We start from the raw sequence: 27,488 nt of genomic DNA, 5'->3' as shown, positions 1-27,488 counted from the left end.
TTGAAAATTTCAGTCCACCATTCCAATTCTGCTTCGTGTCTATCGAGTCAAGGCAAACGTACTTATGGGTCTTTACTTATGATTCGTCTCACCTCGAGGCTCGTTCAATGGCATCACACCCTTACGTTGAACACGAGTCAAAGTCCGATCAACACCGTCACACCATAAATCGAGTTAGCACCGAGGCACCACACACGGTTGCCCTCGTCTCGTTGGGTCCAAAATGGTCTTTCCGTCTTTTGTATTGTCTACGTTTAGTCGTTAAACCGTGTCGGATTGGGATATAACGTGAGCCATTTTCTGCCTCAGAGCCATGGCTCCATCTTCAGCTTCGTCCAACAACAACTATTGATACAAAAATGGTAAGCTCAAATGAAAATGACGAAGTGGTACTCAATGTTAAGGGAATGGTGGACGGGATAACAACACGGGTTCACGCCAATCAGCTCGCCTATTTGGGTTCGAACACAAGTTCAGCTCGTGTTCTCCTAGTACAGCTCGGAGTCGAATAATTTAGCTTATATTATTTTATTGTTATTTATTTATTTCAGCATAATTAGCATGTGTCGTAATTAGATTGTGTTATTTACTAATTACAGAATAAGGCAAGGCAATTAGAACAGTTTTAGGAAAGTCGATTTTAGGAAAGATTGTTGCTGAGAATTCAACTTGTTTTAGGCATGTAGGAGTTGGCCTTAGGTCGGTTTTTAGGACTATAAATAAGGGTCATATGCGTTTTTATTTTATCATTCAAGGTATAATAAAACCTAAGCTTTTGCCTTGCAATTGTTATCTCGTATCGACGCGTTTTCGTTCCAAAACGGTTTCTGTCTGACGCGCTTTCAGGCTTAAACTAGATCGACTAGCACGCGCTTTGCTACATCGGTCACCATTGTTCAAAGCATAGGTCTGTTTTGAGCAAATATCCCCTTTTGTTCGTTCTTATTCACGTTATTGTTATTGTTTTATTGTCTTTGTGCACTCGTTATTTCGTATCTGCATTGCTATTGTTATTGCTTCCGCTACTTTCAAAAATTCGGGTAATTTTCGTATCATTAGTGGTATCAGAGCATCAGGTTACATATTCTATTTCTATTTCGATGGCTGAGCTAGATGATGACACCATACTGGCTGAAGTACGAGATTACCTACGTAATAGGCCAACGGGACCCAGAAGTGGACCGAGACAGAAACCCGTGGATGAGTTCAAAATCACGAAGTTTCCGGAATTTGTTGGTGGGACCGATCCTGAAGATTACTTGGAATGGGAACGAAAGATTGATAGGCTGTTCGATTTCAAGGATCTTGATGACAATAAACGTTGTAAGTATGCAATTCTCAAACTTACTCGAGGGGCTTCATTGTGGTATGAGAATTTGAAGGCTCAAAGAGCACGGGCTGGAAAGGAGAAACTTGCTTCTTGGGATACGTTGAAACGAAAGCTAAGGAAGAGATATGTACCGGCAACGCATAGACTTACCTTATACAAGAAAATTGCTGATTTGTTGCAAGGTAGGATGAGTGTTAATGAATATATTGACGAATTTGAGAAGCTTTCTTTAATGGGAGAGATAGAAGAAAATCAGGAGCAAAAGATGGCACGATTTTTTCGTGGTTTGAATCGAAATATTGCTAGTTCCATTGAGTTGTATCCGTATGCTGATTTCGATACATTATGTGGCTTGTGTTTGAAACTTGAGGCGCAGGGAAAGAACAGGTATGGGGCGAGTGAAGTAAGTAGGTCGAGCAATTGGAGTAAGTCTGATCAATCCAAATCTATGGCGTCAGGCTCAAATTCTAATACGGTGATGACGGCCGTGAACACCCCTGCAACAACCGTGGCTCCTAAGGCTACTCCACCTCCGAGGGAAACAAGCCTTTCTAGGGTTCGTTGTTTTAAATGCCAAGGATTTGGCCACCTTCAGAATTCTTGTCCGAATAAACGAAACATAACCTTAATAGAGGCCATGGCTGTTAGGGACGAGTTATTTGAGCAGGAAGATGAGACATTGGGAGGCGTGTTTCATCTCAGTATACAAGACGAAGAAGAAGGGGACGTTGAGTCCTATGATGCTCCTATTTATGACACGTTGGTACTTCGTTCCTTGCAAGCTAAATCCGAACCCATTGTGATGGAACATCGAGATCAAATATTCCACACTAAGTGCCAGGTGAAAGACAAGTGGTGTAGCTTGATTATAGTGTTGGGAAATGTGTTCTCAACAATAGTGCGATCACATGATTTAAATATCATTATTAAATCTCATACCAAGAATACGAAAGGGATGATACATTACATATATAGTCAACTGGTCCACACATATCGGTAATGATTGGCTGGCTAGAGTTTGATATTACTGTCGTGCGACGGTGGTGATCAGTTGATCCCTTGAGGTCACACCTAAAGGACGATTCCCTTAATTGAAAAGGTTAATTAGTTGTATACCGATACAGATTAATTAATTCCTTAAAATTGAACAAATTATTATAAGAGAGAAAATGACATCTTATTATAATGTGATTAAATGAGATTTTATTTAGTAATTTAAGAAGTTATATTACTAAAATTAATCGGTGTTTGCGAAACACGCGAGATGAGAATGATAAGTTAGTTATAATTACAAGATGTTGTGAATTATACTAACTAGAAATTAAATGACCATTTTATGAGAAATTAATTTTATATTACTAGTCAATTTGTTAAATATGATTTATTTAATTTGTAAATGATATTTAATTTGTTAAATATGCATTTTAAATTAAAACATGACATAAGACATGTCACATGTCACATGACATACAATTGTACAATTGACAAAAATAAAATGGACTCCATATTACACAAGGAAACCGAAATTGGGTGGGCATGCTTGGAAGTTTTGTCTTTTTCCATTTGTCTTATTCATTTGTCCATGACACTTGATAGTGACATGACTATGGACAAAGCCTTACACATTTGTCTTGTAAAGACAAAAAGAAAAATAAAAAATGGTCATAAGACCATACATGGCCACCGGTTTTGGGTAGGGAATTAGAGAGGATTTTTTCCTCATTTTTCATCATTCTCTCATGTTTTTCATAAAAACTACTTTCTCTCTCTTGTTCATCATAAAATCAAGTTTGATGAATCTAATTTGTACAAATCAAATACTAATAATACTAGTAGTAGTATATGAGCATTAGTAATCAATTTTAAGGTAAACCACATTACAAATATCCAGTACATATTAGTTTGTGGGATTGAGGGATAGTTTTGGGTGCTACTAATTGGAGGGCTTCTAATTTGAAGTCATGAATGTTCATCCATTAATGGAAAGCTCAAGAACTAATAAGAAGGAGATCTTGTTGGTGCCCATATGATGACCGAAATTATCATAGTAAGGAACATGATTTCTTCTCTTACCTTTTTAGTTTGCATGCATAAGATCTAGAATTTATTTTATGACTAAATAAATTTGAAACATATAAGAATATGTTAAGTAATGAGATATAGATTTCTAACAAGTGGTATCAGAGCCTTGGTTGTTTGCATGCAAATCGGTTATTGTTTTTCCGAGTTATACGATTAACATATAAAACTTACAAATTTGTGTTTATTATGATATATCACGAAATTTATTATGCATGTTAAAGTTTCTGATCCTAAAATGTATTTAGGATATTTTGGTTAATTTATGGATTTTTATTGTTCATTTTATATAATATTGGCATTAAAATATGATTTTTATGATAAAAATGTCATTTTTGGACGAAAATTAGCTAAACTTCGAATTTTCAGGTGGTTTTTGGATATGTTTTCACATATATTAATTTTAGTTGATCTGGAAAGTTTCATAATTTTTGGAGTTCTTATGCTCGCAAAATGGATTTTTCATGATAAAAATCGAATTTAAATGAAAAATAGGTTAGTATGAGATAAATTTCGAATCTGGTCATAGAAATTTAGTATGTTGTCACATGCAATTTTACAAGATGTGTGTAAAATAATAGGCTATAATGAAGTCTTTATGCATGATTTATGGATTTTTGATGAAAAATAGCATAAATAGTGACTTAATTAGTGAAAAATTGCTAAAACATACTTCATGACTAAGGAGAAACGTCACATGTTGCATTTTATTATCTTTTTCAGATCTAAAATTGAAAAGTTGATGAATATAATTTTTCTCATGTTTTTATGATTTTAATTGATAAATCCGATAAACCGCAACATTGTTTTTCCCGATAAATTTTTCGAAATTTTAACCTAAGTTTTTTAATATTATGAGTGTCATGGTATTTTTCCAGAATGTTCATGAGTTTAAATTTCAAATTTCAAATTTATTTGAAATTTTTTGTGATTTATTTGAAGTTTATAGCATTTTTATTGTAATTTTGAGTCCTCTAATGAACAATTTTAAGAAATATAAGTTAATTATAGTCAAATTGTTAGTGGAGACTAATTTTGAGTCCTAAGATGGTTAGGGTAATTAACTTATGCATAAATATGATTTTATGTAATTTATTGTGATTTTAAAAGGTTGAATCACGCAAATCCGTAAAAACCGATTAATATACGATATTGGCTCCTTAAAGGCGATTTAACATAAAATTGGGCATGTTCATACATATTATAATGCTGCATTTTATTTATGATTGTCATAATTTTATTTTATGTAATTTTAAATTATGTAATTTTTACTTAGTATGGCCTTAGTTTTTAATTGATATTACCCGAAATGTATGGGAATATCGATTCGGTTGTAATTTATTGTGATCTCGTATCACTGTTTTGTAATTTAATAGATTTATTTTATTTTAATTACAAATGTATAATAGGAAATTATGTAATTTGTTATGTAATTTATTTATTCCGGAGTTCCTTGAAGACGGTGTCACTCAAGAAGGCGATACATAAAGACGGTGTTACCTCGAGATGCGTGCCAAGAACCGAAGTTCAAGGGACCAATGGAGTTGGTTTCCGAATATGTAATAGTTAAATAGTTTTTCTATTTTAGGAAGGCCATACTAGGATTTATTTTATGCTTTGCATTTTATTTATATGTTGCATGCATCGCTAAATCGCCATAACTAAAACATGCATTGTCATTTTAATCGAGTTTATCGACCGTGTCAATTATAATTATCGTAGTTCACCGCTTTAGTTCACTTAAAACGTGATAGATAATAAATTGACATGACCTCTCGCTAAAAATAATCAATTGAGACTTAGCCTTACCAAAAATTTGAAACCATGAAGTACCAGTTTCGCAAGGGAGTTGAGCCGGCTTTACCGTAAGACAAACCTTGTTACGTTGGTGAAGTGGGTGATAAATGTCTATCCACCGAATTCATGTTGATGAGGGATGAATCGGCCCTACCGTGCCCAAGTTGATGTGGATTTGGATCATGGACACATTTATTCGAAATTTGGATTGAGCTCAACGAAAGTATTCGTGACCGTAGTCGCATGTGTTCCGGGCTAAAGATAAATCTTAATGTAATTTTATCGACCAAGAATTCTAAAAGTAGAATCGATTAAAGTGTTAATCCACCGAGTTATATTGATAAGGGATGAATCGGCCCTACCGTGCCCAAGTTAATATGAATTTGGATCTTGGAATCATTTATCATAGTTGGGTAGAGGTCACTATGTAAATGCTTTACTTGTTATTTACATGTATTATTATAACGACAAATGTTTTTGTTTTCATTATTCCGTTATCATATTGTTCTATTTCTTTACCATAATTCATATACGATATCATTTCGATTTTTCAAAATCTCCATTAAAACATCGTAACTAAAGACAAATATGAATTTGCTTCTAAAAACCTCAAATGAACCATTGCTAAGGATCTCTTGTAAAGTGTATAGATAAAAGTTATTCATTATCAAACAGGTTTTTGATTCTTGACTAACACATCTACTTACAATGAATTGTTTCTAATTTTGGTAACTAGATTTGTTGGAAATCAAAATTGACCAAAATAACGCAACCACTTCAATGAAAGTTTTAAGACTAAAACGAACAAATGAAGAGTAATCTTCATGAATTCAATTTTGATTCTCAAAGCAAAGACTCATTGAAATGAGTGGGAGCATTCTCTTAAACCGTTAAGAAAAGGACGAGGTTCAAGAAGTAAAATTAGAATGGAATTGATACAAGGTAATGTTAAAAGTAAAGTTGTTGAGAATGACGATACTAAACCTATCAATCTCGACCAATAAAGTTTCCATTGTCTTAAATGTTAGACACTAGGAAGGAAACTACCCCAAGTTGTTAAAGAATAAGCAAGTTAGTTGTGGAACATCTAATAAGACTTAGTTCTTTATTTATTTAATTGACATACATTTTGCTAGTACTACTTCGTCAATATTAGAAACCGGTGGTGGTTTTCATCATTATGTTTGATACATAGGATGATTAGAATATGACGACTAGCAACAATGAAGTCGAGAGATAGAGTCATTGTATTCTAAATCTAGTTTTTGGGTTTGGAGTTGTACTTAATTGTGACTATTAAGTGCATAAACTCTAAATAAGAATATAAACTTGTTAAGATACAAAAGAGGATTCACTTTTGTGACCCTATACACCACGATTTGATGTATGGCTAGCCCATTATCAAGGTGATTATATTCTAAACCAAACTAGAATGATATATCATGAAGATGATGCAAGACTCAAATTGGTAACCCAAGATTAAACCTTAAATTCTGGAATGATGAACGCAAAGAGTTATCGAGTACTCTCGAAACCATTAGATTGTTAATGGTTTATGCGTATCTTGTATTCAAAGCAAGATATCTCGTGCCTTTTGGTTGTAAAGGAGATCGAGGTTGTAAATCATTGATCCAAAATAGGTTGATCATTTTATTTTTACCAACGATTTAAGTTGACACTAATGTGTTCACTTAATAAGGTAAATAAAGAAATCTTTGAAGAAGTTTAAAGACTTCAAGGAATCACGATTTAATCGTGATGGGATTATCAAAGTGAAGACTTTGATATAAGCCAAATAAAATGTGATATAGTATCACAAGTTAATCTCTCTTAACACACATTATGGGATAATGTGTGATTGGATAAGAAATCAAACGCTATTCGATATGGTTTGAACTTCAATCAAGTTACTTTGAGTTACTTGATTCTTTTGGGGATTTTATCATTTTGTCTAAATTATTTTTCCACTAAAACTAAAACGAATCATATGAGATATGATATGGTAAGGTATCATGTTTGTAAGTTTTCACAAGAAACAAATGCTCATTTTTCCCTTTCAATTATCACGAGTACGACGGGTTTGCGGCTCGTGAAGCTGTCTTTCTAAAATACAAGTTTATTTCTAGAAGACGGAGTGGGAGAAATTATTCAAGAGCCACAAAGAATGTTATGTCGCAAGAAACTGGTCTTTCTTGGCTACATGAGACGTTTTGTGTAAGACATTGTTTCTTTAAAACCTAGGAGGTTAAAATTCATCACTTGTTGAAAATGATGAATTCATGCTACTTTTAAGAAAGTAAAGAGCTTATAACTTACAAAAGAAATTGTTTGATTCAAGTTGATTACTTCTGGAAAGTAATCAACATATGACTTACATGAGAGTGTTTAAAGTCACAACTCAATACAAGGCTTAGAGCCATGAAAATCCGAAATAAAAGGCTTGATTAGTGACAAAGGGTTTTTGCACTAATAAAGAGAGATTTCAAAGCAAGATTGGTGGCAAATATTTTTGCACTGGTTGAAATACTTAAGTCTATTTGGATCTTCTTAGGGATTGTGTTTCATTATTATGAAATACATAGCGAGTGAATCTAAACCCCACTTCTTCAATTAGAAGGAATGTATTCAATGTTGGAATATGTGTCCTCCGACAATAATGCGATCACAACTGTTGATCATGATGATCACATGTTTAAGTCTCATTTTAAAGAATACAATTGGGAAGTATTTTTACTGTCAACTGGTCCACACATATCGGTAATGATTGGCTGACTAGAGTTTGACATTACTGTCGTGCGACGGTGGTGATCAGTTGATCCCCTAGGTCATACCTAAAGGATATTACTCTTAATTGATCATTTAATTGATCGTATAACGTTACGAGTTAATTAAATTACTTGAAAATTGACGGACGATTTTGGAAGTAAAATTTACGTATCTCATTATAATCTGATTAAATAAGATACGGTCTATGTAATCGAATTGTTTCATTACTCAGATGAAATTATTGTTTAAGGAAACAATTGAAATTGAAGAATTATTATAAATACAAATTATTGTGATTTATAATTGGTAAAATATTTTGGTATAAGTAATTGTGAATTACTAAGTCGAATTTGTATATGACGTATTTTTATTAATGCGTTGATTTTTAATATGCTAAAAATACATAACAATTTTACATGACATGTAACATGTGACAAATTGACAAAGATAAAATGGAATCCATTTTATCTCAATTTGGACCAAAATATTGGGTGGTATTAACATATATATTATGTTGATTAAGTTAGTGGTAAGCATAATGATGTTAGCCTAATACTAGCCATGCATACCTACACAATCTTGTGAAGACCACATTGTGCATGCATTGGCCCCTCTCTCCCTCCCATACCCGGTTTTTCCACCCTCCATGCAAAGAGTTTTTGTCTTATTTTTGGCATATAGACTACTCTTGAAAATGATTATTCATTCACTAATTTTTGCATCTAAAACAAAAGTTTTAGAAAGATAAAAATCTTCCTCTATTCTTCCTCTCTCTTAACCGGTTTTGATAGAGAAACCAAATAATTTTTGGGTCAATTTTTATACAAAATTAGTATTATTCTAGTAATAATAATATTAGTTTTATTAAGAGTTTATCTTGGGTATAAATCCTTGGGAGGGATTCTCATCTTGAATCCTTGTTCATCCATTAAGGAAAGCTCAAGAACAAGAGAGTAGGAGAACTCTCTTGTGCCCTTTGATCCGAAAAACCAAATGTAAGGATGAATATTTCTTCTTTAATTTGTTTATTGTTTGCATGCATAAGATCACTATTTAATTTTATGACTAAATTAACAAAAACATATATGAATATGTTAGTAAAGAGATCTAGATTTCTAACAAGCGGTATCAGAGCCTTGGTTGTTTGCATTCAAATCGGTTATAGTTTTTCCGAGTTATACGATTAACATATAAAACTTGTAAATTTGTGTTATTATGAAATATCACGAAATAAATTTATGTATGTTAAGTTTCTGGTCCTAAAATATTTTTAGGATATTTTGGTTATTTTATGGGTTTTTATTGTTCATCTTAAAATATAATGGCATTAAAAATGTGATTTTATGATTAAAATGTCATTTTCGGACTAAAATTAGCTAAACTTCAAATTTTCCAGTGACTTTGGGATATGTTATCACATGTATTGTTTTGAGATGACCTGTAAATTTTCATAATTTTTGGAGTTCTTATGCTCGAAAAATGATTTTTCATGTTTAAAATCGGATTTAGATGAAAAATAGGTTAATATAAGATAAATTTCGAATCTGGTCATAGAAATTTAGTATGTTGTCACATGAAATTTTACAAGATGTGTGTAAAATAATGGGCTATATTGAAGTTTTATGCATGATTTATGGATTTTTGATGAAAAATAGCATAAATAGTGACTTAATTAGTAAATAATTGATAAAACATACTCCATGACTAAGGAAAAACGTCACATGTTGCATTTTATTATCTTTTTCAGATCTAAAATTGAAAAGTTGATGAATATAATTTTTCTCATGTTTTTATGATTTTTATTAATAAATCTGATTAACCGCAACATAGTTTTTTCGATAATTTTACGAAATTTTAACCTAAGTTTTTTAAACATTATGAGTGTCATGGTATTTTTCCAGAATGTTCATAAGTTTAAATTTCAAATTTTGAATTTATTTGGATTTTTGTGATTTATTTGAAGTTTATAGCATTTTATTATAATTTTTAGTCCATTAATGAACAATTTTAGAAATATGAGTTAATTATGGTCAAGTAATTAGTGAACACTAATTTAGATTCCTAAGAGGTTAGGGTAATTAACTTGTGCATAAATATGAATTTTTGTAATTTTTGTAATTTTAAAAAAAAACGTTGAATCACGAAAATCCGTAAAAACCGTATAATATACGATATTGGCTCCTTAAAGGCGATTTAGCATAAAATTGGGCATGTTCTTACATATTATAATGCTGCATTTTATTTATGATTGTCATAATTTTATTTTATGTAATTTTTGAATTATGTAATTTTACTTAGTATGGCCTTAGTTTTTAATTGATATTACCCGAAATGTATGGGAATATCGATTCGGTTGTAATTTATTGTGATCTCGTATCACCGTTTTGTAATTTAATAGATTTATTTTTATTTTAATTACATATGTATAATAGGAAATTATGTAATTTATTATGTAATTTTATTTTACCGGAGTTCCATAAAGACGGATTTCTTCAAGAAGGCGATACATAAAGACGGTGTTACCTCGAGATGCGTGCCATAACCGAAGTTCAAGGGACCAATGGAGTTGGTTTCCGAATATGTAATAGTTAAATAGTTTTTCTATTTTAGGAAGGCCATACTAGGATTTGTTTTTATGCTTTGCATTTTATTTCTATGTCGCATGCATCGCTAAATCGTCATAACTAAAACATGCATCATCTTTCATCGAGTTTATCGACCGTGTCAATTACAATTATCGTAGTTCACCGCTTTAGTTCACTTAAAACGTGATAGATAATAAATTGACATGACCTCTCGCTAAAACAATCAATTGAGACATAGCCTTACCAAATAGTAGAAACCATGAAAACCTATTTCGCGAGGGAGTGCACTCGGCCCTACCGGGGTACAAACCTTGTTACGTAGGGGAAGTGGGTGATAAATGTCTATCCACCGAATTCATGTTAATGAGGGGTATTTCGGCACACCGTGCCCTAAGTTAATATGGGTTTGGATTATGGACACATTTATTCGAAATTTGGGTTGTACTCAACGAAAGTATTCACGACGATTTCCGGATGTGTTTCGGGCTAGAGATAAATATTAATGTAAATTTTATCGACCAAGAGTTCTAAAAGTAGAATCGATTAAGAGGTTAATCCACCGATTTATGTTAATAAAGGGTATTTCGGCACACCGTGCCCTAAATTAATATGAATTTGGATCTTGGAATCATTTATAATAGTTGGGTAGAGGTCACTATATAAATGTTCATATCTTGTTAATTTATTTACAAGTATGATTTAAAAAGACAAAATGTTAATATTTCCTTTTCCTCCATATTTGTAGTTCATTACAATGAATCCATCAAACGCTACCGCACCAATAACTATTGAGTCATACCACAATGTTTTTGACGACGTTTGCTCCAACAATGATTTCGACACTACTAGAGAACTTCATTTTGGGATAGGTTCGGATGGAAACCTTAACTTCATCACTTCTACTAGACCACCTACTACTACTAGATCTCGTGTGAGCCCATCTCAGGAAGACTACCTCATACAATCTATAGGGTCTTTGTCTCTGGAAGATAAAGATGCCAAAACTAGTGGGAGCTCAAGCAATCAAGTTCTTGCTTCAAAGGGCAAAAAGTTCAAGAAGAAGGGAATGAAAGTCAAAAACTTCAAGCAAGTTAATGATGAGTGCCATTATTGCTATGGCATGGGACATTGGCTTAGGAATTGTCCCGTATATTTGCGAAATATAAGGGAAGGAATCATCGTTCCAAAAGGTAAAATTCCTAAGGAAATTTATGTTATTGATATCAATTATACTTCCACTACGACATGGGTACTAGATACCTGTTGTGGTTCTCACCTTTGTAATCATTTACAGGGTTTAAGAGACGTGAAGAGGACAAGGGAGATGTGGATCTACGCCTTGGAAATGGAGCTCGAGTAGCGGCCGAATCCAAAGGAACTTATGTTTTAGCTTTGCCTAATGGATTTGAGTTGTATTTACATAATTGTTTTTATGTGCCTACACTCTCTAAAAACATTATTTCAATCGCCATGCTGGACATGGACGGTTTTTGTTTTGTCATTAAGAACAATCGTTGTACTATTTCAAGGAATGATTTGGTTATAGGCCAAGCTTCTTCCATCAATGGCATTTACATTTTAGAGACCTCAAATCCGACTAATGATATCTATAACATTCAATCAAAGAAACTCAAATCAAGTGACCCAAGTGAAGCATACATTTGGCATTGTCGATTAGGTCACATAAACGAGAATCGCATTAAAAGATTAATTTCAAGTAATGTGATTACACCATTTGATTATCAATCATATGGTACATGCGAATATTGCCTACTTGGCAAAATGACTCGTAATCCTTTTAGTGGTAAAGGGACATGAGCTAGTGAACTATTGGGACTCATACACACCGATGTGTGTGGACCAATGAGTATCACCGCTCGTGGAAATTATGACTACTTCATAACCTTCACCGATGATTTAAGTAGATATGGGTATATCTATTTAATGAAGCATAAGAGTGAAGCGTTTGAGAAATTCAAGGAATTTCAAAACGAAGTAGAGAACCAATTGAACAAAAGGATTAAGGCACTACGATCCGATCGTGGTGGAGAGTATCTTAGCCTTGAATTTGATTCACACTTGAAAGGTTGTGGTATTATATCACAACTTACTCCACCCGGAACACCACAACTCAATGGTGTTGCCGAAAGGAGGAATCGAACCTTACTTGATATGGTTCGATCCATGATGAGTCAAACCGAGTTACCAAACTCGTTTTGGGGATTTGCGATTCAAACCGCAATAAAATCTTTGAACGTAAGTCCAACCAAAGCAACTGAAAAGACTCCATATGAGATATGGAGAGAAAAGGTTCCAAATCTATCCCATATGAAAATTTGGGGTTGTGATGCTTATGTCAAAATTAAAAATGATAATAAGTTGGCACCACGATCCGAAAAATGCATTTTTGTAGGATATCCCATGGCCTGACGAGGCTATTACTTCTATAAGCCGTAAGAGAACAAAGTGTTTGTGTCTCGAGATGCTGTCTTCCTAGAAAGTGATTTTATTTCTAGGAGACAGAGTGGGAGAAATTTTGAACTTGATGAAGTTCAAGAGCCACAAACCGAGACAGAGACGCAAGAAGAAGTTCCTTCGTCATCTAATGCGGTTATTCCTCCTCCTCTTAGAATAACGGGCCGTGTTATTCGCCATCCCGATCGATATGTGGGACTTATCGAAGAAGATAGAACACTTAATGTGTTGCTTATAGAAAGTGACGAGCCCGCTACCTACAAGACCGCAATCTCTAGTCCAAATTACTCCTTATGGCTTGAAGCCATGAAGTCCGAAATGGATTCTATGCATGAAAACCAAGTTTGGGACTTGGTAGATTTGCCTAAAGGGGCAAGACCTCTTCAATGCAAATGGATATTCAAAGTCAAGAATGGCATAGAGGGACATGACGATGTCTACAAAGCTAGGCTAGTGGCAAAAGGATTTACCCAAGTCCAAGGTCTCCATTATGATTAGACCTTCGCCCCCGTAGCCATGCTAAGATCCATACGGATTTTGTTAGCGATCGCCGCGTTTCATGATTATGAAATATGGCAAATGGATGTCAAAACCGCTTTTCTAAATCGGCATTTAGAAGAGGAGGTGTACATGATACAACCCGAAGGTTTTGTTGATTCTAAAAATCCTAACAAAGTGTGCAAACTTAAGAGATCCATTTATGGTCTTAAGCAAGCATCTAGAAGTTGGAATCATCGATTCAATCATGTTATAAAGGAGAATGGTTTCACTCGAAGTGTTGAGGAACCATGTTTATACATGAAATTTAGTGGGAGCAATGTTGTGTTCCTGATCTTGTATGTCGATGACATACTACTCATTGGAAATGATATTCCGATGTTGTCTTCTGTAAAGGAGTGGTTAGGTAACCACTTCCAAATGAAGGATTTAGGAGAAGCACAACGCATATTAGGTATCCGGATCCATAGAGATAGATCCAAGAGGATGTTGATAAGATTCTTCGACGGTTCAGCATGGACAAATCTAAAAGGGGTTTGGTACCTATGGTAACTGGGACTATATTGAGCAAGACTCAATCTCTCTCCGAACCCCATGATGTTGAATGCATGAAGACGATCCCTTATGCTTCCGCTGTTGGATCAATCATGTACGCCATGATATGCACACATCCTGATGTCTCGTATGCTTTGAGCATGACGAGTAGATATCAAGGAAATCCAGGTGAGAGTCACTGGATTGCCGTCAAGAACATCCTTAAGTACTTGAGAAGAACTAAGGATTCTATCTTAGTGTTTGGAGGAGACACCGAACTTCGTGTTAATGGTTACACGGACTCAAGCTTCCAAACAGATAGAGATGACATGAAATCACAAGCTGGTTTTGTTTTCATGCTCAATGGTGGAGCCGTTAGCTGGAGAAGCTTCAAGGAAGCTGTAACCGCGGATTCAACAACGGAGGCTGAGTACATTGCAGCATCAGAAGCTGCCAAGGAAGCTGTGTGGATCAGGCAATTCACGGAAGGTCTAAAAGTAGTACCTACCGCCAATGATCCCATCACTCTCTATTGTGATAATAGTGGGACGATCTTCCAAGCTAAGGAGCCAAAGTCTAGTAATAGATCTAGACATGTACTTAGAAAATATCATGTAATTAGAGATTTCATTGAAAGAAAGGAAATTGCAATTTGTAAGGTTGGGACGGATGACAACATAGCCGATCCGCTCACCAAGCCTTTATCGCAGGCTAAACATGATGGACATATGGCGTCCATGGGACTTAAACGTGTACTAAGTTTATGTTAGATTTTGAAATAAAATAAAAGTGTTGTTTTTGTTCATGTTCATAATCGAATTTGTCTTTTATCTTTTTATTATACATTGTTATATCCAAACGGGTTGTGGAGACAATTGAACCCCGTTAAAGTGAACACGAATTATCATTGTATTTGCCCATAGTCACTTGTATGAGGTGACGTCTCGAAGTGACTAGAGTGTGATGCGATTGATGGCAAGTTCAAGTGCCATAGAGTCATGTGAGATGACTAATCGATCACATAGACAGACTGTTAGGAACATTTTGTCGGGCCTAATGACCGCTTATAGAGTTCTGGCAAATTTATATAGCCTGGTCGTGGCGAGAGCTACTATAGTATTCAAATGAGTCGATTCTTTTGACTAAAGACTATTCACCTAAGATGGCACAGTTTCAGATTAACTTTGATTTGTGTTACTACGACCTTCGTAAATGGGGTCAAATGGGCAAATTTTGGGTTATGATGGCTGTGGCTAGTCGAAGGGAATGAGTGCGATAGGAATTGTCCACCCCTAGTCAGGGTTATAAAAATATCTCAGGGCCCTCGAGGGGTAATGAACTGGAAATGCGTGGCCACGCTCGGAATGGATCCATGGTGGATAAATCCGGTCAATCAGTTATTCTCCAAGATCGAGGAAACCACTCTCGATATGATCACTTGCAAGTACGACCTGAAAGACACCTTGCATTGAGTGGGAGATAGTAATAGGACAAGAGAATTGGTGACGCACACTTGTCGAGGACAAGTGGGAGATTGTTGGAATATGTGTCCTCCGACAATAATGCGATCACAACTGTTGATCATGATGATCACATGTTTAAGTCTCATTTTAAAGAATACAATTGGGAAGTATTTTTACTGTCAACTGGTCCACACATATCGGTAATGATTGGCTGACTAGAGTTTGACATTACTGTCGTGCGACGGTGGTGATAAGTTGATCCCCTAGGTCATACCTAAAGGATATTACTCTTAATTGATCATTTAATTGATCGTATAACGTTACGAGTTAATTAAATTACTTGAAAATTGACGGACGATTTTGGAAGTAAAATTTACGTATCTCATTATAATCTGATTAAATAAGATACGGTCTAAGTAATCGAATTGTTTCATTACTCGGATGAAATTATTGTTTAAGGGAACAATTGAAATTGAATGAATTATTATAAATACAAATTATTGTGATTTATAATTGGTAAAATATTTTGGTATAAGTAATTGTGAATTACTAAGTCGATTTTGTATATGACGTATTTTTATTAATGCGTTGATTTTTAATATGTTAAAAATACATAACAATTTTACATGACATGTAACATGTGACAAATTGACAAAGATAAAATGGAATCCATTTTATCTCAATTTGGACCGAAATATTGGGTGGTATTAACATATATATTATGTTGATTAAGTTAGTGGTAAGCATAATGATGTTAGCCTAATACTAGCCATGCATACCTACACAATCTTGTGAAGACCACATTGTGCATGCATTGGCCACTCTCTCCCTCTCATACCCGGTTTTTCCACCCTCCATGCAAAGAGTTTTTGTCTTATTTTTGGCATATAGACTACTCTTGAAAATGATTATTCATTCACTCATTTTTGCATCTAAAACAAAAGTTTTAGAAAGATAAAAATCTTCCTCTATTCTTCCTCTCTCTTAACCGGTTTTGATAGAGAAACCAAATAATTTTTGGGTCAATTTTTATACAAAATTAGTATTATTATAGTAATAATAATATTAGTTTTATTAAGAGTTTATCTTGGGTATAAATCCTTGGGAGGGATTCTCATCTTGAATCCTTGTTCATCCATTAAGGAAAGCTCAAGAACAAGAGAGTAGGAGAACTCTCTTGTGCCCTTTGATCCGAAAAACCAAATGTAAGGATGAATATTTCTTCTTTAATTTGTTTATTGTTTGCATGCATAAGATCACTATTTATTTTTATGACTAAATTAAAAAAAACATATATGAATATGTTAGTAAAGAGATCTCGATTTCTAACATTCAATACATGTCTTGAGTTTTGTAGATTCTTGCAATGCTAAGATAATGTGAAACTTAAGAAAGAGTCTTAAGTAGGACATCAATGAGTTAGAATCAATGTTTTGATCATGTTATAAAACTTTTCTCGATAAGACGAGAAGTTGTTTTTATACATAAAGTTTAGTGGGAGTTACGGAAATTTTAATTAGTCTTATATGTGGTTGACATACTGATCATTGAGAATGATTTAAGACTTTTGGAGTAATATAATACATCTTTAATATCCAGATTTATGAAGATAAATCCACATGATATTAGTGTCAAATAAGAAGTCTTATATTGATAAGATTAATGACTAGTTCAATTAAATTGAACATATTTGATTGATTTCATTTGCTTCCGCTGCCGGATCAATTAAATAAGTAATGATGTATAACACTTCATATGCTTTGAGTAAGATGAATTGTTTTAAAATCGAATTTAAGTAATCTTTACCAAGTAAGCCATAAAGATTACCCTTAAGTGCTTGCAGAAGCATTAAGGATATAATGCAAAGTGTTTATGATGCAATTTTTGTGTAAGGGTGTTACACAAATGACAATTGACAATTGAGATTGCGCATGGTTTCCGACATAACCATAATCAAAACACATTAGGATGGTTAAGATACCATTGTGGCTATGTTATTTAAGAAATAGATTTTCTAGAATCGTTCTAGGCAATAAAGAACAATGAGAGATATTTATAACGGAAATTGAGTACACTTGAAATCATGGGATGTGCAAGAAGGATGAGTCCCGCACACTGTGAAAACAGTGGGAGCTATTCTAAGGCTAGAAGGCCTATGTCTTGATTGGATCTCGACACGTACTCAGAAAGTTTTGTAATGCAAATGTATACATTACAAAGGAAAACGTGTATGTAGTAAGGTTGAGTAAGGTACAAGAAGTTGATAAAACCTACTAACCAAAGCCTTCTCATAGGCTTAACATGATAAGTCATGTCATATGTCATTTTAATTGCATTGAGATGAGCAACTACATACAAGATCAAATTAGATTATAGAATATGAAATAGTAATCATGTATTGACTATTCATATGTGATAATCACATTTGTCGTTCGAGTTTTTAAGCTGAAAAACTCCTTTTACTTTGTTACATCCAAACGGGTTGTAGAGACAATATTGAACCCCGTTAAAGTGAACCCGGATTAACATAGTATTAGCCCATAGTCACTTGTATGAGGTGACGTCTCGAAGTGACTAGAGTGTGATGCGATTGATGGCAAGTTCAAGTGCCATAGAGTCATGTGAGATGACTAGTCGATCACATAGGGCAGATGTTAGGAACACTTTGTCGGGCAGTGACCGCTTATAGAGTTCTGGCAAATTTATATAGCCTGGTCGTGGCGAGAGCTACTATAGTATTCTAATGAGTCGATTATTTTGACTAAAGACTGTTCGCCTAAGGTGGCACAGTTTCAGATTAACTTTGATTTGTGTTACTACGACCTTCGTAAATGGGGTCAAATGGGCATATTTTGGGTTATGATGGCTGTGGCTAGTCGAAGGGAATAAGTTCGATAGGAATTGTCCACTCCCTTGTCAGGGTTAAAACAATATCTCAGGGCCACTCGAGGAGTAATGAACTGGAAATGCGTGGCCACGCTCGGAAGGTATCCATGGTGGATAAATTCCGGTCAATCAGTTATTCTCCAGATCGAGGAAACCACTCTCGATATGATCACTTGAAATTACGACCCGAAAGACATCTTGCATTGAGTGGGAGATAGTAATAGGACAAGAGAATTGGTGACGCACACTTGTCGAGGACAAGTGGGAGATTGTTGGGAAATGTGTCCTCAACAATAGTGCGATCACATGATTCAAATATCATTATTAAATCTCATACCAAGAATACGAAAGGGATGATACATTACATATATAGTCAACTGGTCCACACATATCGGTAATGATTGGCTTGCTAGAGTTTGACATTACTGTCGTGCGACGGTGGTGATCAGTTGATCCCTTGAGGTCACACCTAAAGGACGATTCCCTTAATTGAAAAGGTTAATTAGTTGTATACCGATACAGATTAATTAATTCCTTAAAATTGAACAAATTATTATAAGAGAGAAAATGACATCTTATTATAATGTGATTAAATGAGATTTTATTTAGTAATTTAAGAAGTTATATTACTAAAATTAATCGGTGTTTGCGAAACACGCGAGATGAGAATGATAAGTTAGTTATAATTACAAGATGTTGTGAATTATACTAACTAGAAATTAAATGACCATTTTATGAGAAAGTAATTTAATATTACTAGTCAATTTGTTAAATATGATTTATTTAATTTGTAATTGATATTTAATTTGTTAAATATGCATTTTAAATTAAAACATGACATAAGACATGTCACATGTCACATGACATACAATTGTACAATTGACAAAAATAAAATGGACTCCATATTACACATGGAAACCGAAATTGGGTGGGCATGCTTGGAAGTTTTGTCTTTTTCCATTTGTCTTATTCATTTGTCCATGACACTTGATAGTGACATGACTATGGACAAAGCCTTACACATTTGTCTTGTAAAGACAAAAAGAAAAAGAAAAAATGGTCATAAGACCATACATGGCCACCGGTTTTGGGTAGGGAATTAGAGAGGATTTTTTCCTCATTTTTCATCATTCTCTCATGTTTTTCATAAAAACTACTTTCTCTCTCTTGTTCATCATAAAATCAAGTTTGATGAATCTAATTTATACAAATCAAATACTAATAATACTAGTAGTAGTATATGAGCATTAGTAATCAATTTTAAGGTAAACCACATTACAAATGTCTAGTACATATTAGTTTGTGGGATTGAGGGATAGTTTTGGGTGCTACTAATTGGAGGGCTTCTAATTTGAAGTCATGAATGTTCATCCATTAATGGAAAGCTCAAGAACTAACAAGAAGGAGATCTTGTTGGTGCCCATATGATGACCGAAATTATCATAGTAAGGAACATGATTTCTTCTCTTACCTTTTTAGTTTGCATTCATAAGATCTAGAATTTATTTTATGACTAAATAAATTTGAAACATATAAGAATATGTTAAGTAATGAGATATAGATTTCTAACATATAGACGGTGGTAGCTGTACGAATGTCGCATAAACAGAGATGGTTCCTAAGCTTGGGTTAGAGACAACGGCTCATCCTAAGCCTTATTCTTTGCATTGGCTCGATGACGGTAATAAAGTGAAAGTAACCAGGCAGGTCCGAGTTGGGTTGGCAATGGGTTCATACAGTGACGATGTTCTTTGCGATGTTATTCCAATGGACGCGTGTCATATCCTTTTGGGGTGTCCGTGGCAGTTTGATCGAGATGTTGTGCACCATGGTCGGAGTAACGAGTATGAGCTACATGACAAAGGCAAGAAGATTGTGCTACGACCAATGTCACCTAAAGATGTTCGAGCTATGAGTGCCAAGCGAGCTAAGAAACCTAGCTTATCTGTTTTTGCTAATGAGCAAGAAATTGAGCAAGCTATAGACGATGGTGAGCCCGTGTATATGTTAATTGCTGATGAGAAAAAAGATGTCGGTGCAACAATTGTAAATGAAGGACCCGTCAAAGAGTTATTGCACGAGTTCAAAGATGTATTTCCCGATGATTTGCCACCAGGTTTGCCGCCAACTTGAGGAATCGAACACCAAATCGATTTAATTCCAGGTGCGTCGCTTCCTAATAGAGAAGCCTATAGGAGTAATCCCGAGGAGACAAAGGAGTTGCAAAGACAAATTGATGAGCTCATGAGTCGAGGCTATGTTCGTGAAAGTTTAAGCCCATGTGCTGTTCCGGCATTACTTGTACCAAAGAAAGACGGGACTTGGAGAATGTGCATCGATAGTAGGGTCGTGAATAACATTACAATCAAGTATCGATTCCCAATTCCGAGGCTGGACGACATGTTAGATGAGCTCCATGGGTCCGTTATTTTCTCAAAGATTGATTTAAGAAGCGGTTACCATCAGATTCGAATGAGAGAAGGTGATGAATGGAAAACAGCTTTTAAGACTAAGCATGGATTATATGAATGGACCATCATGCCTTTCGGTCTTACAAATGCTCCGAGTACTTTTATGAGGTTAATGAACGAGGTGCTTAAACCATTCTTGGGCAGGTTCGTTGTTGTTTATCTAGATGACATTCTTATTTACAGTAGAAGCTTGGAGGATCATCTTGTCCATCTTAGACAAGTATTCGAGACCCTTAGAGCACAACAACTCTACGGGAAAATGGAGAAGTGTACATTTTTGGTGGATAGCGTGGTATTTCTTGGCTATGTCGTTTCAAAAGAAGGAGTTTCAGTCAATCAATCTAAGATCGAAGCAATCAAGTCTTAGCCATGTCCTAAGTCCGTGACTGAGGTTAGATCATTTCATGGTCTTGCTTCATTTTATCGAAGGTTTATTCGGGATTTTAGCACCATAACCAGTCCTATCACGGAGTGTTTGAAGAAAGGAGCGTTAGTTTGGAGTGAAGCAGCCCAAAGAGCATTTGAGGAGATCAAGAAGCGGCTTTGTGAGGCTCCTGTATTAGCCTTACCTGATTTTACACAACCTTTTGAAGTTGAATGTGATGCTAGCGGTGTTGGAATTGGAGCCGTGCTTATACAAGGTAAACGCCCCATTGCTTACTTTTCTGAAAAGTTGGGAGGAGCGAGACTTAATTATTCAACTTACGATAAGGAATTCTATGCTATTGTGAGAGCTCTTGATCATTGGAGTCATTATCTTCGTCCGAGTCATTTTATTTTATATTCGGACCATGAATCTTTGAAACATATAAACGGGCAGCAGAAGTTAAGCCCGAGGCATGCTAAATGGGTTGAGTTTTTGCAATCGTTTCATTTTTCTTCAAAGTATAAGGATGGTAAGAGTAACGTTGTTGCTGATGCTCTATCTCGCCGTTATTCTTTGATTTCTACACTCGATATTCGGTTGCTTGGTTTCGAAACTTTGAAGGATTATTATGTTGAAGACGGGGATTTTCATGAGATATATGTCGAGTGCCAGACGGGTGCATTCAAATATTTCGTGTTTCAAGATGGCTTTTGATACGTCTGTCGTATACCTATCAAAAATAAACTAACTAAACTAACTATATAGCTAGGGAAGTCAGGTCGATCTCCTCAGGGAGGCAAGATATATGTAGAAGTCCGTCTATTTGGTCACAAATGGGGGAGGGGGGTTGTTTGAATTGTTTTCTAAACTAAAGGTTTAAAGGAAGAGAAGTAGAGACAAGAGCAGTAAAGGCAAGAAAATAGCATTAAACTATCAGATAGAGAAGGGACATGTCAGGATTTCGGTTCACTACGGTAGTCCAGTGACTGTTGTAAACAAATCGATTTAATTAATGCAAGACGGATGTGGAAAGGTCCTTTCGGTCCACTTTCTATCCTAAAATACCACTAAATTAACTTTCATTCTCGTCAGGGTAGTCTACTGTTCATAGCAGACCTATTTAGTCCAATCTTTCGATCCAGGATTAATTTTAGCCAGATTAAAAGGGTGACTCAGAAGCGTGCACTCAACTAAGTCGGTAGATACAGTTAAATTGCTATGGTGACAGAATCTCACAATTAGTTCATCTAACCTATTTACTACATCGTCACAATTCTACCGTAGATCCCCTAATCCTAACATGAAATAAATTAGCTACTCATATTATCAATATTGTCAAGACTAATAATGATGAAATAACTAATAAATAACATAATGAAATTATAATTAAATCGCATAAAAGAGATTAGGGCAGAAATTAAGAGAGTAAAACAAGAAAATTAAAGTAAACAGATGAAAGATTAATATTAAAGGAAGAGAAAGAGATTACAATCGCGAAAATCCGGCGTAAAGAACACTAAATCCGAGCGAGAAATAATCCTAAAGCAAAAGTTACAGTAGAGAAAAAGCAACGTAGTGTTTACAGTGAAAGATGAATGATAAGATAATAGATTAGATGCCTAATAACCTAATTAATCGAGCTTAAATAGAAAAATACTAAGTCTATAAGCTAATTATAAGTTCACGGACTAATTAAAGCCCATGAAAGACAAAACCACTCGATCGAGTAACTTTATATCACTCGATCGAGTAAAATTAAGCTCAAATCACTCGATCGAGTAGAAAATATACTCGATCGAGTAACCCCTAAAATACAACTACTCGATCGAGTAGAAAAAGGAGTCGATCGAGTAAAATTGTACTCGATCGAGTACTTTCCAGCGCACAATTCCTGCTACGCGCACTGAACTTCAAACGGCTGCCATTTCTTCGTTACTTGGGCAAACAGGGCGATTCTGGTGGCGTTGGAAAGCTAAGAGGATAAAATTTCATCTAAAATTGGAATAACCTGAATATCCTTTGTAGAACTCGAGATATGGCTCTTCAAAGTAGGCACTAGCAATTTGAAGTTCTTCCTTTGCTCGCCTAGCTATCTTTCTTCTTTGCGCATCTCAAAATAGCTACATTCCCGCTCCAAATTCACTCTTCCTCCAAATGCATGCTAAACGGACGGTAAAAAGCTTGATTTCACTACTTTCTGGTTCATTCCTGGAAATAAGACAAAACAAACCAAAGTAGCATATTCGGGGCATTTCGTAGCATAAAACTACGATAAAAGCATAGAAATACGTGCATAAAAAGACCAAAAAGGACTATATAAAATGCACGTATCAAATCTCCCCAAACCAAACCTTTACTCGTCCTCGAGTAAACTAAATGCAAACTAATGGAACGGAAAAAGAAAGCTCAGAGCTAGCTATAACTTGTCTACTCGAACCAATTTAATGCAACAAAAATTAACAGTTATAGCTAAGCAGTCAATACGCAAACGAGTTATGAGTTGTTCAGAAATATATCCGACCTATCGACCTTGCAAGACCAACAAAATCGGACTCTCACGTGGTTACTCTTCTCTCATGAAGCAAAGGGTGAATAATATATGTAAAAGAGAGAAAGAGAAACAGTCACTCACCTAACTGCGACCTACATAGCATGCATGCAACAAAAATGATAGACGATTCAAGTACTAATGCACACGATCCAACAAATAAAGTCCGTCACCGCCGAGGGCTTACAAATGATATGGGAATAGTGAGGGTCAGGTGAGAAAGGCAAAACAAATTATGGTAATGTGGAGGTAAAAGCGCCAAGCTAGTTCCTAACAGGACCATATAACACCGTTCGTAACTCAACCGACTGAAAAATAAAGTACAAGTGCCCTTCATTTGGCACACAACTCACTAATCACATACACTATCTCCTCAAAAATTATGGAATAAAATGGAGGAGTGAGATCGTCACAAGATAGAAATGAATGCAGACGGACTCAAAAATCAAACCAGCTCAAATACTTTTCAACTTTTCACTCTTCCTCTGGTTTTCCTGTACAACGTGATTTTTTCATTTTTTTTTTTATTCACGTTTTTCCTCTTTTTTTTTCTTTTCAATTCTTTTTTTTTTTTTCATTCTCATTCTCCCTTCCTTTATTTACACCAACTCCAATCAAAATGATATGGGCCAAACTGCAGACAAAAAACGCATACCACAAAAGACATACTAAACTAGCTTGACTAGGCAGGCTCAGTTTGGGGATGTAGCTAATGGGTCAAAAAGGCATGTTTTGGCTTAAGTGGAGCTAAATGGGTGAAAAATATAAGAAAAGGGGAAAATTTGCAAGCACCTCCCTGCATGTGACACCAACCACAAACCCGAATGTGTGCATTTTAACAAGAAATCGAATGTCATAAAAGTGCAAAAATGATAAACATGCTATGCAAGGAGTACTACTCTCAATTCCTATATAAACCGGTCATGAATGTCACCAATTATAAGGCTCTAAAACTCAGAAATTGTAAGTAGCTTGCCAATTTATCAGGTCAAGTCTAAACAGTCAGCTACATTTGAACAAAAACTCGTAGATTATGCGTAAGACTCAGCTAATAACCGTCAATAAAGTGCAAGGATCAAGTAAAATGACAAGTTATAGTGCAATATCATCACGGAAATCGAGCGTTCAGACTCAACCTATATGCAAAAATAAACGTGAATATTTTTGGATTTAACAATTTTTTAATTTTTATGAGATTTTAAATTTTTTATAAAAATAAACAACAATGCATACCGAAATTAGACATGATAACATAAATGCAGTAAAAACAACATGCAGACACGGATATGGATGCATAACCTCCCCAAACCAAACTGTAAAATGCCCTCATTGTACCCAAAAATAGGGAAAGGAAACGCAAACTAAAAAGGAGAGAGTGGAGATGCGGAAAACTCACAAGAATATGCGAAGAAGGGACCTCCCCAAACCAGCCAGCAACATGGGAGGTCACAAACAGCTTCACAGTGGCGTCACAGGAAGCGAATCAAACCAAGCAAACTAGATGGTACTCGATCGAGAAGGTATAGGACTCGATCGAGTACACTGGGCTGCAAAAGCTTTCGATCAAGAAACAAAAGGGCTCGATCGAATGGCCATCATCTCTGGGTGCTCGATCGAGAAGAGTAGTGCGATCGAAGGGCTCAAGCACTCGATCGAGTAGAAAACTGCTGGATTGAGAGCTCCCTATTGCGTGAATTCCTAGGCATTCAGTAAAACACCTGCAAAAGACGCAAATAGCAACCACAAATACGACCAAAACCAAGCCTAACTTGTTCAGAGTCTATGGTTCAAAAACCAATTATTACACACACAAAACTGAAATGTAAAACAGCTAAAAATTTAAACTCCGGATTGCCTCCGGACGGCGCTAAGCCAGACAGTCCCAGCTCGACCTTCTTTTCTTTCAGTCAGCTACTCCAATTGAGCCCAGTCAAAACAGCTCAAAGTACGCATCAATCTATCAAATAACTGCGCATGTGTTACACAAAAATATAAGTAGCACCATAGAATAGCAATAGCATAGGAAATTAAAATGAAATAGCATTTAAGTCTAACAAATTTCCTATGACAGCTCCTAAAAACATCCACTAAATTATTCCTCCCTCCAGCTAAGGGCGGAATATAGAAGCTCAAATTTACCACGAGTGGAAAATAAGAGAGCTCATGAGCATTCGACTCAAAAATAACGCGAGTATAATCCAGATGCACTGACGGGTTTGAATTGTGAGGTGGAGGAGTCTGGTCTGCTAAAGGAGAAGGTGGGTATTCATCCCAAATACAAGGGACGGTAAAGTCAATTCGGTCAATTGGGTCCTCAATAATAGGTTCATCCGTAATATCGTCATAACTATCCCATTTAACCTCAAGACCGTCAAAACTTTTCTCCTCACTCTCCTTATAGCTAGACTCCTTAGTAGGGAAGTTCTCAAAGAGACCTTCCCAGTCGTCATCACTATCCGTGCAAGAATCATAGAGGGGTTCTAAATTATCCCTATAAAAGGGGTTATCAACCACACTAATGGTCTCCTCTATTTCTCCGTCAGTATTTCCTAAAACGGTTTCTAAGGTCTCACCCACTCCCTCAGCTGAGTCAACATGAAGAGAGAAATTGGGTTTAAGAGTTTCAATAACAAACCATTCAAAAAATTCTAATACCTCTTTTACGGGGATTCCTTCGAAATCCCTCTTACCATTAGCCTCAAGGTATGCTCGCGTAGGGGCATTAATTCCCTGGATGATAGACTGGCATATTTGTAGTCCCGAAAGAATTCCTCGTCTTGGTTCGAGCCACTCCTCCCACCTGTCTATATAAGAACCAAAACTTTCGTTCTCTCTCTGCGGCAAGTCAAGAACGAAAGACATGAGAATGGTCTCAAGGAACCGAGGTTCCTTGAGACAAGAAATAGACTAAATAAAAACAGATATCTGTCGTTTCTGTACTAAAAATAAACCTAAATACAACTAACAGAAGCTAGCAGCAAGTAGGGTCGATCTCCTCAGGGAGGCAAGATATCTGTAGAAGTCCGTCTATTTGGTCACAAATGGGGGGGGGGGTTGTTTGAATTGTTTTCTAAACTAAAGGTTTAAAGGAAGAGAAGTAGAGACAAGAGCAGTAAAGGCAAGAAAATAGGATTAAACTATCAGATAGAGAAGGGACATGTCAGGATTTCGGTTCACTACGGTAGTCCAATGACTCAACTGTAAACAAATCAGACGAATTAATGCAAGACGGATGTAGAAAGGTCCTTTCGGTCCACTTTCTATCCTAAAATACCACTAACTTAACTTGCATTCTCGTCAGGGTAGTCTACTGTTCATAGCAGACCTATTTAGTCCAATCTTTCGATCCAGGATTAATTTTAGCCAGATTAAAAGGGAGACTCAGAAGCGTGCACTCAACTAAGTCGGTAGATACAGTTAAATTGCTATGGTGACAGAATCTCGCAATTAATTCATCTAACCTATTTACTACATCGTCACAATTCTACCGTAGATCCCCTAATCCTAACATGAAATAAATTAGCTACTCATATTATCAATATTGTCAAGACTAATAATGATGAAATAACATAATGAAATTATAATTAAATCGCATAAAAGAGATTAGGGCAGAAATTAAGAGAGTAAAACAAGAGAATTAAAGTAAACAGATGAAAGATTAATATTAAAGGAAGAGAAAGAGATTACAA

The 27,488-nt window shown here is 35.4% G+C and overlaps 1 protein-coding gene across 1 annotated transcript; it reads left to right on the top strand.

The window, feature by feature from the left end:
* The first annotated feature begins 1,100 nt into the window (after positions 1 to 1,100).
* LOC141590315 (uncharacterized) lies at positions 1,101 to 21,965 on the top strand. Its single transcript, XM_074410913.1, has 4 exons — positions 1,101 to 2,031; positions 20,023 to 20,529; positions 20,578 to 21,244; positions 21,332 to 21,965. Exons 1-4 carry the CDS (start codon positions 1,101 to 1,103, stop codon positions 21,963 to 21,965), a joined length of 2,739 nt encoding a protein of 912 aa, XP_074267014.1.
* The last annotated feature ends 5,523 nt before the right edge of the window (positions 21,966 to 27,488 follow it).

Source organism: Silene latifolia, chromosome 7, assembly GCF_048544455.1.
Source record: "Silene latifolia isolate original U9 population chromosome 7, ASM4854445v1, whole genome shotgun sequence".
NCBI lineage: Eukaryota > Viridiplantae > Streptophyta > Magnoliopsida > Caryophyllales > Caryophyllaceae > Silene > Silene latifolia.
Note: the sequence above shows the minus strand (reverse complement) of the source record. Positions and strands in the feature narration are given on the sequence as shown.